Source organism: Clupea harengus, chromosome 14 (genome assembly GCF_900700415.2).
Source record: "Clupea harengus chromosome 14, Ch_v2.0.2, whole genome shotgun sequence".
In the NCBI taxonomy this organism is placed as follows: Eukaryota; Metazoa; Chordata; class Actinopteri; order Clupeiformes; family Clupeidae; genus Clupea; species Clupea harengus.
The window spans coordinates 5,348,370-5,362,316 of NC_045165.1; the positions used below are offsets into that span (position 1 = coordinate 5,348,370).

Sequence of the window (13,947 nt, forward strand, 5' to 3'; positions counted from 1 at the left end):
TGACTGACAGCTGAGGGATGTCCTGTCTCCCATTACCATAGTGGATGCGTCTGCGTGAGCGGCTGCCAGTCACGAGTGCTCTCCTGCACTGAGAGGCAAACCTCCATCGCCCCCCCCCCCCCCCCCCCCACAACCTCCAGCGACCCCCCCCTCACAACCTCCAGCGACCCCCCCCCCACAACCTCCATCGACCCCCCCCCCCACACACCCACCAGTGTGCCCCCCCCGGAGTGGCTCATCTCAGCCATGCTCTCAATCTCAGTGAGCTGACACCAATGACCCAAGTCACTGTTCGGGGATCAGCTATCCGTCAAAAGTTCCTGTGTGTTCGAGACCCTTGGTGAACGGATGTATGCCCGCCCCTGCGCTGACTTGGCTTTGTAAAGGGGTCAAGATGAGCGTGGAGGTCACGAGGGGTCATGTGAAACCCTGATTAAAAAACGGGAGGTTCCCAAATCCTTCCCAGACCCCATGGAAGTGCGCTGAACAGCCTGAGGCAGTACCTCACACACACATGCACAAACACACACACACCCAGAGTGCTCCCAATCACCTGACGGACTGAAAACAAATACCAGCCAACCTCAACGTCGAAAAAACCTCTTCTCCCTCTGTTTTTTTCTGTTAGCCGTTTAATCCGTATTTCTTTCCTGTAAAGATTCTTCTCTTAAACAAGAATGGATAAACCTCTTCCGAACACGGTGGCATGGTGACATGGTGGCAGTCAGATGCACCATGAAGGTTTAGGGGAATAATAACCATCTGTTACACCAGCCTGTGCTTTAATGGACAGTTTCACTCGGAAAGCGTTGTGGTGCTCACAGTTAGACGCTTAGGGGAAGTCAAACATGGTTCTGCCCGCACCTGACAAACGGCACGTGTGTCTCACCACCATCGTCATCATGACTAGCATGGCCTTCATGGATGCCTACCTGGTCGAGCAGAACCAGGGACCCCGTAAAATCGGGGTGTGTATCATCGTACTCGTGGGGGACATTTGCTTCCTCATTGTGCTCCGTTACGTGGCCGTCTGGGTGGGTGCCGAGGTCCGCACCGCCAAGCGAGGCTACGCCATGATCCTCTGGTTCCTCTACATCTTCGTGCTGGAGATCAAACTCTACTTCGTCTTCCAGAACTACAAGGCGGACCGGCGGAACTTAGAGACGGTGGCCCGGAAGGCCCTGACTCTTCTCCTGTCGGTTTGCGTGCCGGGCCTCTACCTCGTGCTGGTGGCCCTGGACAGCATGGAGTACGTCCGCACCTTCCGGAAGAAGGAGGACATGCGCGGCCGCCTCTTCTGGGTGGCCCTGGACTTACTGGACGTTCTGGACATCCAGGCCAACCTGTGGGAGCCCCAGCGGACGGGCCTGCCCATCTGGGCCGAGGGCCTGATGTTCTTCTACTGTTACATCCTGCTGCTGATCCTGCCCTGCGTGTCCCTGAGCGAGATCAGCGTGCAGGGCGAGCACGTGGCCCCGCAGAAGATGATGCTCTACCCGGTGCTCAGCCTGGTCACCATCAACATCGTGACCATCGTCATCCGCGGGGTCAACATGGTGCTGTTCCAGGACAGCCGCGTCTCCACCATCTTCATCGGCAAGAACGTGGTGGCCATCGCCACCAAGGCCTGCACCTTCCTGGAGTACCGCAGGCAGGTGAAAGAGTTCCCGCCGCCCCACGACCCCACCGCCGGGATCGCCATGGAGCTCCAGCAGAACTCTGTAGCCCACAATCAAACGCTGCCCAACCACGCCACCATGACCAGCCTCCCGGAGGAGCCGTCACCTCCCGCCGCGGTCATCGACACGTGACGAACCAAACACTCTTTCTTCCTCCTCCACCCTTCCAGACACTACTGATATCTGCATCCAGCGGTCCTAATTGACTGGACACACTTGGACTGCAGAGACTTGTTTTTACCAGAGGAGTTTTTTTTTGTAAAACTCATCGTCATAAATATGTATTTGTTCCAGAGAGGAGAGTTGGCAGCCTATCAGGGTCAAAAGAAAAGCTCTCCCCTCCCTGAATGGGAATGCTTAAAAGTTCAGAACAGAGATTTTTTTGTTATATTTAAAGAGGTATTTTTGAGATAAAAAGGGAAAATCTTTCTGCTCTGGACTGGTGAAAACATACACAGCTTCCAGCAGCCAGCTTTTCATGTATTGTAGAGGACTGCCTTCATGGACGGGGATTAGCACTAGTCCTAGATCAAATTACATTTTGAATGGAGATTCTCTATTTAAAGCAGTTTAATCCAGGACTATCACAAATCTCTGTCTGTTTGTTTTCAATCTTCTGATGTATCTCTCCCCATCAGATGTTTCTCTGGCACTGCCGAGATGATGCCCTGTGAATCCAGAAACGGGAAGGCAAGCCGGGAGAGGGGATGGCATTAAAGAAGGAAGAGGGAAACGGGTGAGGGTGAGGGTGAGGGGTTGGGGGGTAGAGGTGGGAGGCAGGACTTAGTGGTGATTCATTCTGGTTAACTCGGTAAGCTGCTGAAGGAAGCATGGTATTACGCAAATGGTTCCAGTGAAGCTGGTGTGAGGCTTTTTCATTTAAAGATTGGTTTACAGGTAGAAAAGTCTAGAAGGTTATTCCAGGCCAGCACTATTGGTAGATGGGGGAAAAAGAGCCCCACATACACACTATGTCTGAACGCATGCATTTTGTCACAGTGTCTGACAGTTTGTGTGTGTATGTATGTATGTGTGTGTGTGTGTGTGTGTGTGTGTGAGTGAGCGTGTTGAGAAAAGATTATTGAAATTAAACTTTTAATATATTTCAGTTTGTAAATGACCAGATGAACATACAACCTATCTTATAACCTATTTATTTTTCAAATATGCCAGTGTATTATTATTATTATTATTATGCCTTTTCATTTTAGTTCAATTGTTTAATTTACCTTTACTTCTCTATTATTCTTTTCAATGTAATGTAATGCCTTTCTTTAAAAGGGACAATATTACTATATGGTTTAATAAAAATCTTCATCCAGTCATTTTGTAACGGGTTCCTGCTTTTGAGCGTAAAGTGTAAAAGCACAGCCATTCTGTGCCACTGAGGTGATGTTCCTCGCGGTGTGTGCTGTACTGTGCATGGTCATTGAGTAAAAGGGACGCCCTACAGGCCTGCCTGTGCCGTGCCCTGATGCTAGCATTTCTTCCATGAGAATTAAGCCCCAGAAGAGCAGAGTGAGAGAAACAGCCGAGAGGATGAGAGGAGTACGGCAGGAAGTGGAAAATCTTACACGGGGCTTTACACGTCTATGGCCTCAACACTTTCAAAAAATTGGGGAATCTCACGGTGTGACTCTCAGACTTGTGAAAAAGACACACAGAGACAGAGAGCGAGGGAGAGAGTGAAAGAGAGAGAAAGAGAGAGAGAGAGAGACAGAGAGAGACAGAGAGAGAGAGAGAGAGAGAGACAGACACATGCTAAGGGCCCAGACAGTTATTGGTCCAAAAAGAGAGAAGGAATGGCGCTGGAATGATGGAGCATAGGCGGAGCAGGAACAGTATCAGCAGGGAAGGAATGGTCTGCAGAAAGCAATTTAACGTCCACTGATTGGGTCGAGATGACAACTAGCCCGGACAGAGATGGTGATAAATAGGGCCTTCTGTGAGTCTCATTCCAATCATCCATCACCGGAGCGCCTCCTCTGCGCCGAGGCTCCCACACACGGTAGCAGCCCTCAGCACAGCAGTGCCATCCTGGAGGCAGGGAGAGGGAGAGGGAGACGAAGAAGGAGAGGGAGGAGGGAGAGGGAGAGGGAGAGGGAGAGGCAGGGAGAGGGAGAGGAGAGGGAGAGGGAGAGGCAGGGAGAGGGAGAGGAGAGGGAGAGGGAGAGGCAGGGAGAGGGAGAGGGAGAGGGAGAGGGAGAGGGAGAGGGAGAGGCAGGGAGAGGGAGAGGGAGAGGGAGAGGGAGAGGGAGAGGCAGGGAGAGGGAGAGGGAGAGGGAGAGGGAGAGGCAGGGAGAGGGAGAGGAAGAAGGAGAGGGAGAGGCAGGGAGAGGGAGAGGGAAAGGGAGAGGCAGGGAGAGGGAGCGGGAGAGGGAGAGGGAGAGGGAGCGGGAGAGGGAGAGGGAGAGGGAGACGAAGAAGGAGAGGGAGAGGGAGAGGGAGAGGGAGAGGGAGAGGGAGAGGGAGAGGCAGGGAGAGTGAGAGGGAGAGGGAGAGGGAGAGGGAGAGGGAGAGGCAGGGAGAGGGAGAGGGAGAGGGAGAGGAAGAGGAAGAGGGAGAGGCAGGGAGAGGGAGAGGGAGACGAAGAAGGAGAGGGAGAGGGAGAGGGAGAGGGAGAGGCAGAGGCAGGGAGAGGGAGAGGGAGAGGAAGAGGAAGGGAAAGGACGGGGAGGCTGTGATAGAGTGCGGAAAGAGTGAGGCGAGATATGGAGTGTGAAAAGGGAATGAATGAATGAGTGGCTGACTGAGTGAGTTAATGACTTGATGAATACGATGGTGTTTATGGCTCGGTCCAAGCTACTATGCTTGTTTCCCATTTACAGAGCCAGGACTGAGTATGAATACTGGAGTTGTTCTTGAGCACACACTCTGAATGGACAGCTAGAGCAGGAAGTGCATTGAATATGAATCACAAACTACACATTTAATGGAACAGGGTGCATAGCAATGGCAAACATGGCAACGTTTGATCATTTCATTAACTAAATGGTAAAAAGCACGTCATGTATATTACTGATCAAACTGTGCAGTATTTCATAACTATAGTAGAACAGGTCTGAGAGATAATCAATGTTATTAGTGAATCTGAATTAGTGAAATTCTGAGTTTGAAACAAGCTACTCTGTGTGGTTCAGTTCTCCAACCAACCAAATCCAGGGGAAAATTATGACCACTATAATTTCATTATGAATGCAGAACACTCTCTTCTTGACCTATTATTAGTATGACCTAACTGAAATAGGTATGGCCAGTTAAGCACACACACACTCACGGAGAGAGAACAGAAAAACACAAAGGCTACAGAGAGTTTTCCATCTCACCTCTAGCTGTCAGTAAATTGACTCTAATGACAGTAGCTCACTGAGACTGTCTCCCTGAAGGCGGTTTCCTTGCCACAATTCAACCTCCTGTCACCACTTAAATTCCTCTTACATCCTTTTCACTCCGCTCTAAACAAGCCTGCAACGGTTGTTGGGGTGTCAATGTTCGTGTCAATTTGTTTTCTTTTGCTGAACCGGCATGACACAACAGAAAGTTACAAAGGTCATTTCCCAACGATTGAAGACATCAAAACGTGTCATTCTGTTGAGTTGTGAGCGCCCTGTTGTGTTTGATGTTATTTATTTATTTTTATTCCAAGGTAAAGAAACGACACAGCTAAAAACACTACAAGGAGGTCCTCGCGTGAGCTATATTTTACTCTGAGGCAGAGCCTGTGGCAGTCGGCGCTAGTTCACCTGACCGCGGGTCTTGTAGCGCGAGAATAATCCATTAATCACCCGACTCTCGCTGTATTAATCGCGTGTTCTCTGTAAGTAATGGGGTCACGATGTTGTATTTAGCCACGATCTCATTTATTCTGGGAGCTATAAGTTTATTAAATATTCCATTTTAAGTGCGCCATGTTTTAGCCTTTGCTGGTGACGATAAATCACCAGAAGTCTTGTTATTGGTTTTAGTGACAGTGTTTTTTATCTTCGGCCTCTCCCCTCAAACTTCCCTGCCCATCTTAACTACCGGAAAATTATACTGTCTGACACTAGAGGGCTCCCAAAGTCACATACTTTTATACTTACATCAACCTTTGATACAAGCCTCACAAGTGTGTATGGATTTGTAACATAGCATACATTTAAAGATACACTTCATCTCAGGGAAAACAGACCAAAATAAAAGACTTAACAGAAATGACTTTAATCCCCCCTATCCACCAAGTCTATGAATTCACAACCAGTAGCTTTTGCATGTAAGAATTGAGCCATTTCTGTCTCTGCATTGCAGTTAGAAGTTTACTTTTCTCCCGGAAGGCGGCATCATCTGCCACTACGATATTCCTCTTCTCCTCGTTCACAGGCTGGGCCATCCAGTTGCTGCGCCAACCGTTCGTCATCTCCTCCTCCATCTGTGATTGGGATGTTATGGGAACCCACTCCTCATCCTCACCAAGAATCTCTGACTTCGTCTTGGCTGAACCGAAGTCCGGAGCTGACAGCATCTGAATACTCCAATCACGGAGCGATATGGAAGGGTACATCATTTCCCACTGGTCACTTTTGGAATCATCCTGGCCAATAGGAGAGGGGTTTCTGTTTTTAAAGGGGATAATGTTACAATTGTTAATGTGAGAACCTCTGTATTTGATGCAGCTGTAATCGTGCATAACTGCATGTTGACTGGTGACTCTACCTATATAACTTACCGTAAGGGTCTCAGTCGGTGTTGGGGAAATCCAGAGGTCACAAGGGTCACGGATATCAAGACTAACAGCAGAAGGGCAAGACGCGGAGAAGTAAGATAAGCCATCTGTAAAGTACACACATAGTAAGATAAGCCATCTGTAAAGTACACAAAAAAGTACTGCTTCTATTTCATTATCACTCAGTCACTCACACACACACACACACACACACACACACACACACACACACACACACACACACACACACACACACACACACACACACACACACACACACACACACACACAGAGATAGAATTCATGCATATAAATACACAAACAACTTCATAATATGTCCAGGACTCCCTCTTACCTGTTCAAGACTAATATTGTCAAGACAGACTCTCGTACCAGCGTACGTTAACCATAATAATTGTAAATGTTCATGCTGTTACAAATTGTAACCTTTCATGCTGATGCCTGACACTAACCCTCAAACAAACGTACAACTTCATTTTGTAGTGTCATTTGTACTAACCAAAGAAGATGAAGAAGTACAAATCTGTGACTGACAGCCATTTTTGCATTATGCATTATTTCACAGGAATTAAACTAATAACACCAGACATAATAAATATATAGTAAGCTTTCACTAACTATCTTGTTATTAAATGAAAGTAACACATTGATATTTAAGTAGCTGTTCCACACAGAAAACACAAAAATAGTGCAAACAATAAAAAAAAAAACTTTTTATTTCTTACCTTAATGGCTGCGCAGGTCACTGTTGCCAGAGGTGAGCAGATTGGAAACCAACTGCTGTGTTGCGTTTTGGGAATGTCCAATCGAAGGGTGTTTTATAAATGTAATCTATAAATGCGGTTCTTATGTTGAATTTTCGGGGGTCCCGATACAGCAATTTCCTGGCCTATTTTAAACAAACTTGAAGAGTTTGATTGCCCCTCTCCCTTGGAGTGAATCGGTCCCGCTGCCACTTGCAGTCTGAATCTGTTGTGTATGTTTTAGACCCACGAATGCTTCACTTGAGGCTCTGCCTGGGCTTTTATACGTGGGCTTACAGGAAGAACACCATGAAAGTGCATGTGTCAGTCTCCATCCCTCACAAAACAATCAAAGGCCCGTCGCTAAACCACACCCGTGGACATCCTGCTACCTGCACTGCTTTAAATAGAGACAAGGACAGGGGGAGGGAAAGCCAAAGACGAGATGCCGCCACCACCACGGACGTCACGCCAGTCTAATGATGTCTCGGTGAGAAAGGGAGAGACAAGTCAAAGGGAATAACAGATGTCCAGATGCTGATCAGCTGAGACATGAGTGAGTGAATAGCAGTGTGTATGTGTGTGTGTGTGTGTGTGTGTGTGCGCGCGCGTGTGTGTGTGTGTGTGTGCATGCGTGTGTGTGTGTGTATGTGTGTGTGTGTGTGTGTGAGCGTGTGTGTGTGTGAGCGTGTGTGTGTGTGTGTGTGTGTGTGTGTGTGTGTGTGTGTGAGTGTGTGCGTGCGTGTGTGTGTGTGTGTGAGTGAGTGTGCTCTCAGCCTTTCTCATCCCCCGTCCCTGGTGCCCTTTGAACCTGTGAGAGGAACGCTGGGATTGTGATGCAGAGCAGGAGTGGAGTGTAACAAGCATCCAAGGACGTTGTTTTTGTTCAGCATGATGGCTGTATTCTTCACAATTTTCCCCACCAACCTACGCACATCTTGTTGGGGGATTGGGGAAGACGGGAGGAAAAGTGTACATATCGTTAAGTTTGACAAGTGTCTTTAGTCTCCTGTCGCATGCGTGAAAATAAAGGACAATGTGAACGCAGTGAACATATGCTTGCACACTCACACGTGTACAAAAAACAGAAGGTGAAATCCACAAAAAGATAGCTTGTTAGAGCACTGAGGATGGCAGCATGCTAAGAGGATAGCTTGTTAAAGCACTGAGGATGGCAGCATGTTAAGAAGAGATGCCTCAATCACCCCATGAGTGACAGGAGGCAAGTATGTTTTCATGTTCAGCAAGGAGACTAAAAATAAAAAAAATATAACGTGTAAGAGAAGGGGGCAAAAGAGAATACACCCACTCTTAACTTTAGAAAGTTGTGTTCTGTTATATCATAAGAAAACAAGTGAAATGGGTGGCAATGCAAATGGCCATGTGTTAAGTCAGTCTAAAGGTTGTTAAGCTGCATCCTGCTACATCTAAGACTACGTTCTGGTCCCACAGAATTCTTAGAGTGACGTGAGGAATTCAAATGTATCCTCGGGTTCTTGCTTGATGTAACTGGTTTAAATTCAGTGGCTCAAATCTGGCGGCCATATGTGCTTTGCGGATAGCAGCAAGTGTCTTTCGAAAGGCTTCCTGTTTCCACAAAAACAATGTAGCAGGATAATCGGATCACAGCACTGCAGAGGATTTGTCTAGAACTTTTGTAGAGCTGTGTGTAATGCATATCCGTGACTACGTTTATCAAAGCAATGTATGGATATGAATATGGAATATCATCAGTATGGTAGAGTAGTGACCTGAAGAGCTTCTTTCAGAGGTTAACAAAAACTAAGGTTCTTCTTCTAGGTTGGGTCCAAGAGCTCTTTGTTAGAGAAGCTTCACAGCTGCAGGCCACGGTGTCCAGTCCCAAGTGGCACGGCACGGGCCTAATGGACCTTTGTTGGTTGACTGACATCACCGTCCAGCAACATATTCATCTGCATGCACGGGTCCTTGTTAGTGTGGTTCAAAATGGCTGCTTCTCATTTAAAATAATGACCACTATGGCAGTACTGGGAGAAGGACACAGACAGAGAGCGAGTGAGAAAGGAAGGAAGTGGGTCCTAACAGTCATTAGGACAAGATGCAGGAGATGGGAGGGCCCAGGGGGAGAAGGGTGGAGAGATCGGAACCAAAGAGAGAAGCCACGAGGTCACTTATGAAGACGCTTAGGCTCATTCTCTTGATCAGCTCTCTCTCTCTCTCTCTCTCTCTCCCTCTTTCTCTCTCTCTCTGTATGTGTGTGCATTTGTGTGTGTACATGTGTGTGGTTCAATACACTCCACCCCATTCTTAGTTAGCACTGGTTGTTTCGCTCTTCAAAAATGTCCCTATGCTAATGATCTCTGCAGCAGAATACCCAAACGGTGTGCCTGTGCCTTTACATTAAAAATATATACGGCAAATGATTCCAGCAAGAAGCACCACTGCACAACTGATTTTCGATTAGATAGATGCATCTTTCCTAGTATGGGGACTCGTGGCTTGAATTTATTCCATCCTATATATCTCACAATCTGTTCTTTTTGGAGAGAAAACCCTATACATATATATATATAGATACATATATCACATGCATCGCCCAATCATGAACAAGCATACTTGTATCCCCGTGCAACCGTTCTACACCACGTCATACACAGGCAGGCGAGGCTGCTCACCGTGGACGTCAGCCAGAGGAAATCCTTTGGTCTGTCCTCCCTCTTTTCCTCTGACAGGTGGAACACAACACAACGCAACACACAACGCAACACACAACGCAACACACAACGCAACACACAACACAACGCAACACAACGCCCCCCTTTCTTTCAACCAGTTCTATACCACAACAGGCTTCACAGTGTCTCCTATTTTAGTCTCATGTGTTTCATTCAGCGGAAGTGTACGCTTCCTTCGTGTGCGTTCCTGCAGAGTGGCTTGTCAGAGCCGGCGTATGTGAGCTGTGAACAGATTGCTTGGATGTTTTTTTTAGGGTTTCAAGGAGACCGCCCACGTGCCAATACACTCAAGTGCTGGCAACACAAAACTTCACACTTGTTTATTGCATTTCCGATTCATTTTCCTTTGGGAATGTGTTACCCGTTTGACCTGGTTAAGACTAATTAAATAACAGGGACATTGAGGTGTTGGTACACCTGGAATTCGTTCATTGTGGGATTTAAATCAGGAACTTACGTGTGGTTTAATCAGGAACTTACGTAAATAGTCAGCCTCTCGTCCAATCACTGTAACTGTCGCCTGATGTCACCTGAACTATGCCCCCTGACCTGGTGAACTTCAAATCACCTAGAGTTGCAAGCCATTCTCTTCCTCCCTGCTCTGGCAGCTGCTACCCTTTCTTTCTCCCTGTTGTCACGGAGCAGGCCCTCGCTCTCAAGCTCTCCCTAAGCTTCCCTTTTACTGTGTAGTCTGTTCGGGTCAGATGCACCAAACTCTATATTTTACGGCAGCGACTGCCTAAGATTTCTCATTAGCCAAGCGCGCACTGCTAACCGAGAGTAAACACGTTTAGCGCAAGCAGCTGCAACAGAAAGTGTGATAGCTAACTTCACAACAAGAGCAAGCAAAACAAGTTATCATGAAGACGACCCGCAAACTCTACAAGTTGAACAAAAGTCCTTTAAAGCTGGACTAAAAAGATTTTTATTCAGGAAGGCATTTCTGGCCTTGTGTTAAATCGTATGTTAAAATGTTAAAAAGTTTTCTATTATGCTTATGTTAATTCATTTTTATTTTATTGTATTATTATAGTTAGTTTTTAATATGTTGGCACTCTGAGATTCTTTTGAATCAAGAGTGCATTACAAATAAAATAAATTATTATTATTATAAGTTCCAATCTGCACTGCACTGCACTGAGACTGATTTGTGACTGATCTTTAGACACTTTGTGTGGCGCCCCCATGTGTTCAACTTAATTGATCTGCTGTTGTGTTGAATGTGTTGATGATGCCTATCGAATCGGATGAGATCGCCAACATTTTATTGGTGCTGTTGTCAGGATAGTACCAACATTATCTTGGTGGCACTCGTGAGGAGAATATTACAATTTATGCACAATTGCACCCACATTTATTTGGCGCCCGTTCACAGAGGTTCCTTACATTATTCTGGTGCACATGTCAGGCTGGTACCTATTGTACCTACAGAGAAAAATCACTCAGATCTATGAAAGTAAAAATCATGGATAGAGGGTAATCATTTTGTCTACATTTACAGTGATATATTTGGCAAATATCAGAGTTCAAAGCATCTTACAGTACATATATATTTCAATATTTGCAATACAATTATTATTTCCCTGGCGTTGGCACTGATGGCCCCAGTCACCACCTCTTGAGCTCAGAAGAAAAAGGCCTGCCTTCTCATATTCATGTCATCACCTTGCTCTGCAGGACAGACAATGGTCAGACACGTTCATAAGCTCCATAATATGATAGATCAGGACTTCAGAGAAACCTGGTTTCAGTGGGGAGAGGTGCAAATGATTATTTGTTGTGCTTACACTGATCCAAGCAAAAATCTCACTTAACGACTCAATAAACCTGTACGTGTCTCCACAAGCTTCGGGGGGTTTGCAGGCTGAAAGCTGAATTGATGATGCTTGTCCTGTAGTTATGTAGCATAATATTTCCATGCATTCAGAGTTTAATAATACCGTGGCCTTTCCATGTTTCTCTTCCCTTTTATTTCCAGAGCAACATATTACAGCACTTCGGAGAAAAAAAATGATATAATACTGATGGCAAATAAATGACAGAAGCAGCATACTATAGAGCGTGCACTGGAAGCGTAATACCTCCTTATTTGGCCCTCACAGGAAGTACAGTTTCTACGGCTGTATGTTGAAATAGTCCACAGTGGGTCACAGTGAATGATTTCTGAACCCTGAAGTGTTTGGCACAGATAAATACATCACACGAAGCTCTCACAAGGGCTATGCCACCCCTCTACCACTGGAGCAAACGACCGTGTAACATTTACACACTCACTCTCACACAAACTGGTGCAAAGTATCCAACGTGGTATTACAGGTAAAGCGTCCAATTTAAGACATGTTTCAGTCAACATTAACAAAAATGATACTTTGCCCATTCAAGCTCTGTGTCTAAGCTACGACACACTGACATCTGAGATGGTGAGCCGGGGCTGGTGCCGGGCAGCCCAAGCAAATAGCTTCCCTGTTGTATTAAAAAATGCTGGCACTTGGTTCCCCCGGCAACATATGATGGGTGGGAGTGACACTCGCATCCCTAACATCCATCACTCACTGTCTAAGCTGCAGATTCAGGTCCCCCAGATGGACCAGACCATGCAAGGGTCCCTACATGGACATGGACATGGGAAGACACTTTGTTTGGCTGGAATGGACCTGAAAGGCACCAAAAAAAAAAAACTTCCTCCACTTCACAGCTGCACTGAACTGAGTAAACATAGCAAGATACTTCCTGTAGAGAGTAGGTTGCTCCGTGTTTAGATAAGTTAAAGGTTATGCAAACACACACAGAATTCCAAAAGCTCGTTCCCCCTTCTCTTGACACCACGAGAAGCACCCGGACGTTAAAGGTAATCTAGCAGATTGTATCTATATGTTGAGCTCACTGAGCCTGTCACTGTCATGGTGAAAGGCCAGTGGTATTTATCTTACTATAACTGGAGAGCTGAAGCAGACATGACTGCTGATTGGTTCCACTTGAAAATCCTATTTGTCCAATGGGAAGGACGTGTCCTTTAGTCTTTGTTCAGTTGAGCCAGAGACCATTGTAGTGAAGGATGTGGATGTTTTCCTTAGAAGCAGCACCAAGTCCCGTTTTATCCATCCGTGAAAAGGTTAGGGAGCTGCAAATGTGCAAATGTACACACGAAAGATGCGCGCACACACACAGAGTCACACATATTCCTATTATCTCTCTCTCTCTCTCTTTCGGATGCACACACAACCACATATTCGCAACCCCTTTCCACAGACAGCTGTCAAACCCTCATTCTCTCTCTTGTGCAGACACACTCTCTCACACACCCACACACACACTTTTGAACACACACACACCTCCCTCAAATCAGACTCTCCTCCGGTGGGCTCGGTGCGGCAGTGGTCTCGTCTTGGGCCTCAGCCTCGTGTTGGGCCTCCGTCTCGTCCTGGGCCTTCACCTCATCTTGGGCCTCCGTCTCATCCTGGGCCTTCACCTCATCTTGGGCCTCCGTCTCGTCCTGGGCCTCCACCTCGTCCTGGGGCTCCGCCTCGTCCTGGGCCTCCACCTCGTCCTGGGGCTCCGCCTCGTCTTGGGCCCTCGCCTCGTCCTGGGCCTCCACCTCGTTCTGGGGCTCCGCCTCGGAGCTCTCGGGCCATAGCCCCAGCCGGTAGACGAAGTAGTACTCCTTCCGTGGCTCACTGTGGTGCAGCGCCGACTTGATCTCCAGCGGCTTGTCGTCGGGGGCCAGCGGCTTGTAGACGCCGTCCACCAGCACGCTCAGGCAGTACGAGTCCGGCTCCTGCACCTCGAACTTCTCGCCGCACTGGGCGCACAGCTCCTGGGCGCTGGTGGATGGTCGCACACCCAGGGTCTTGGTGTTGGCGCCGGCCTCCAGCAGGGACACGTTGATGAAGTCCTTAAGGGGAAGGTCACAGAAAGATTGGTTGGTTAGTTGGTTAGTTTCAGATGGGAAGTCCCTCTTCACTCAGAAGATGCATTAAAGTGAACAGTCAGCAAAAAATGACATCAAAGAATACAGTCACTTAATAAAGTCATTTCAGAGCCATGCTGATTCTCGTAATGGTTCACTTCAATGTTAAGTTTGGTACAAA

At 47.1% G+C, this 13,947-nt stretch overlaps 3 protein-coding genes across 3 annotated transcripts in view; 1 reads left to right on the forward strand and 2 right to left on the reverse strand.

Annotated features, from left to right (window-relative positions):
* The first annotated feature begins 208 nt into the window (after positions 1 to 208).
* tmem121aa (transmembrane protein 121Aa) lies at positions 209 to 2,421 on the forward strand. Its single transcript, XM_012821485.2, has one exon. It carries the CDS (start codon positions 849 to 851, stop codon positions 1,809 to 1,811), a length of 963 nt encoding a protein of 320 aa, XP_012676939.2. The 5' UTR covers positions 209 to 848; the 3' UTR covers positions 1,812 to 2,421.
* A 3,437-nt stretch (positions 2,422 to 5,858) lies between these two features.
* On the reverse strand, positions 5,859 to 7,677 carry pth2 (parathyroid hormone 2). The gene is made up of 3 exons (XM_012821474.3): positions 7,128 to 7,677; positions 6,385 to 6,488; positions 5,859 to 6,271 (listed from the first exon to the last, which is right to left on the reverse strand). Exons 2-3 carry the CDS (start codon positions 6,486 to 6,488, stop codon positions 5,902 to 5,904), a joined length of 474 nt encoding a protein of 157 aa, XP_012676928.1. The 5' UTR covers positions 7,128 to 7,677; the 3' UTR covers positions 5,859 to 5,901.
* A 3,519-nt stretch (positions 7,678 to 11,196) lies between these two features.
* Positions 11,197 to 13,947, reverse strand: part of rin3 (Ras and Rab interactor 3) — a gene marked incomplete at its 5' end in the record, with an annotated part of 21,797 nt that continues 19,046 nt past the window's right edge. Inside the window, one exon of the mRNA XM_031580471.2 lies at positions 11,197 to 13,751. Coding sequence (XP_031436331.2) covers positions 13,197 to 13,751 — 555 coding nt within the window. The remainder of the gene's footprint in view (positions 13,752 to 13,947) is intronic.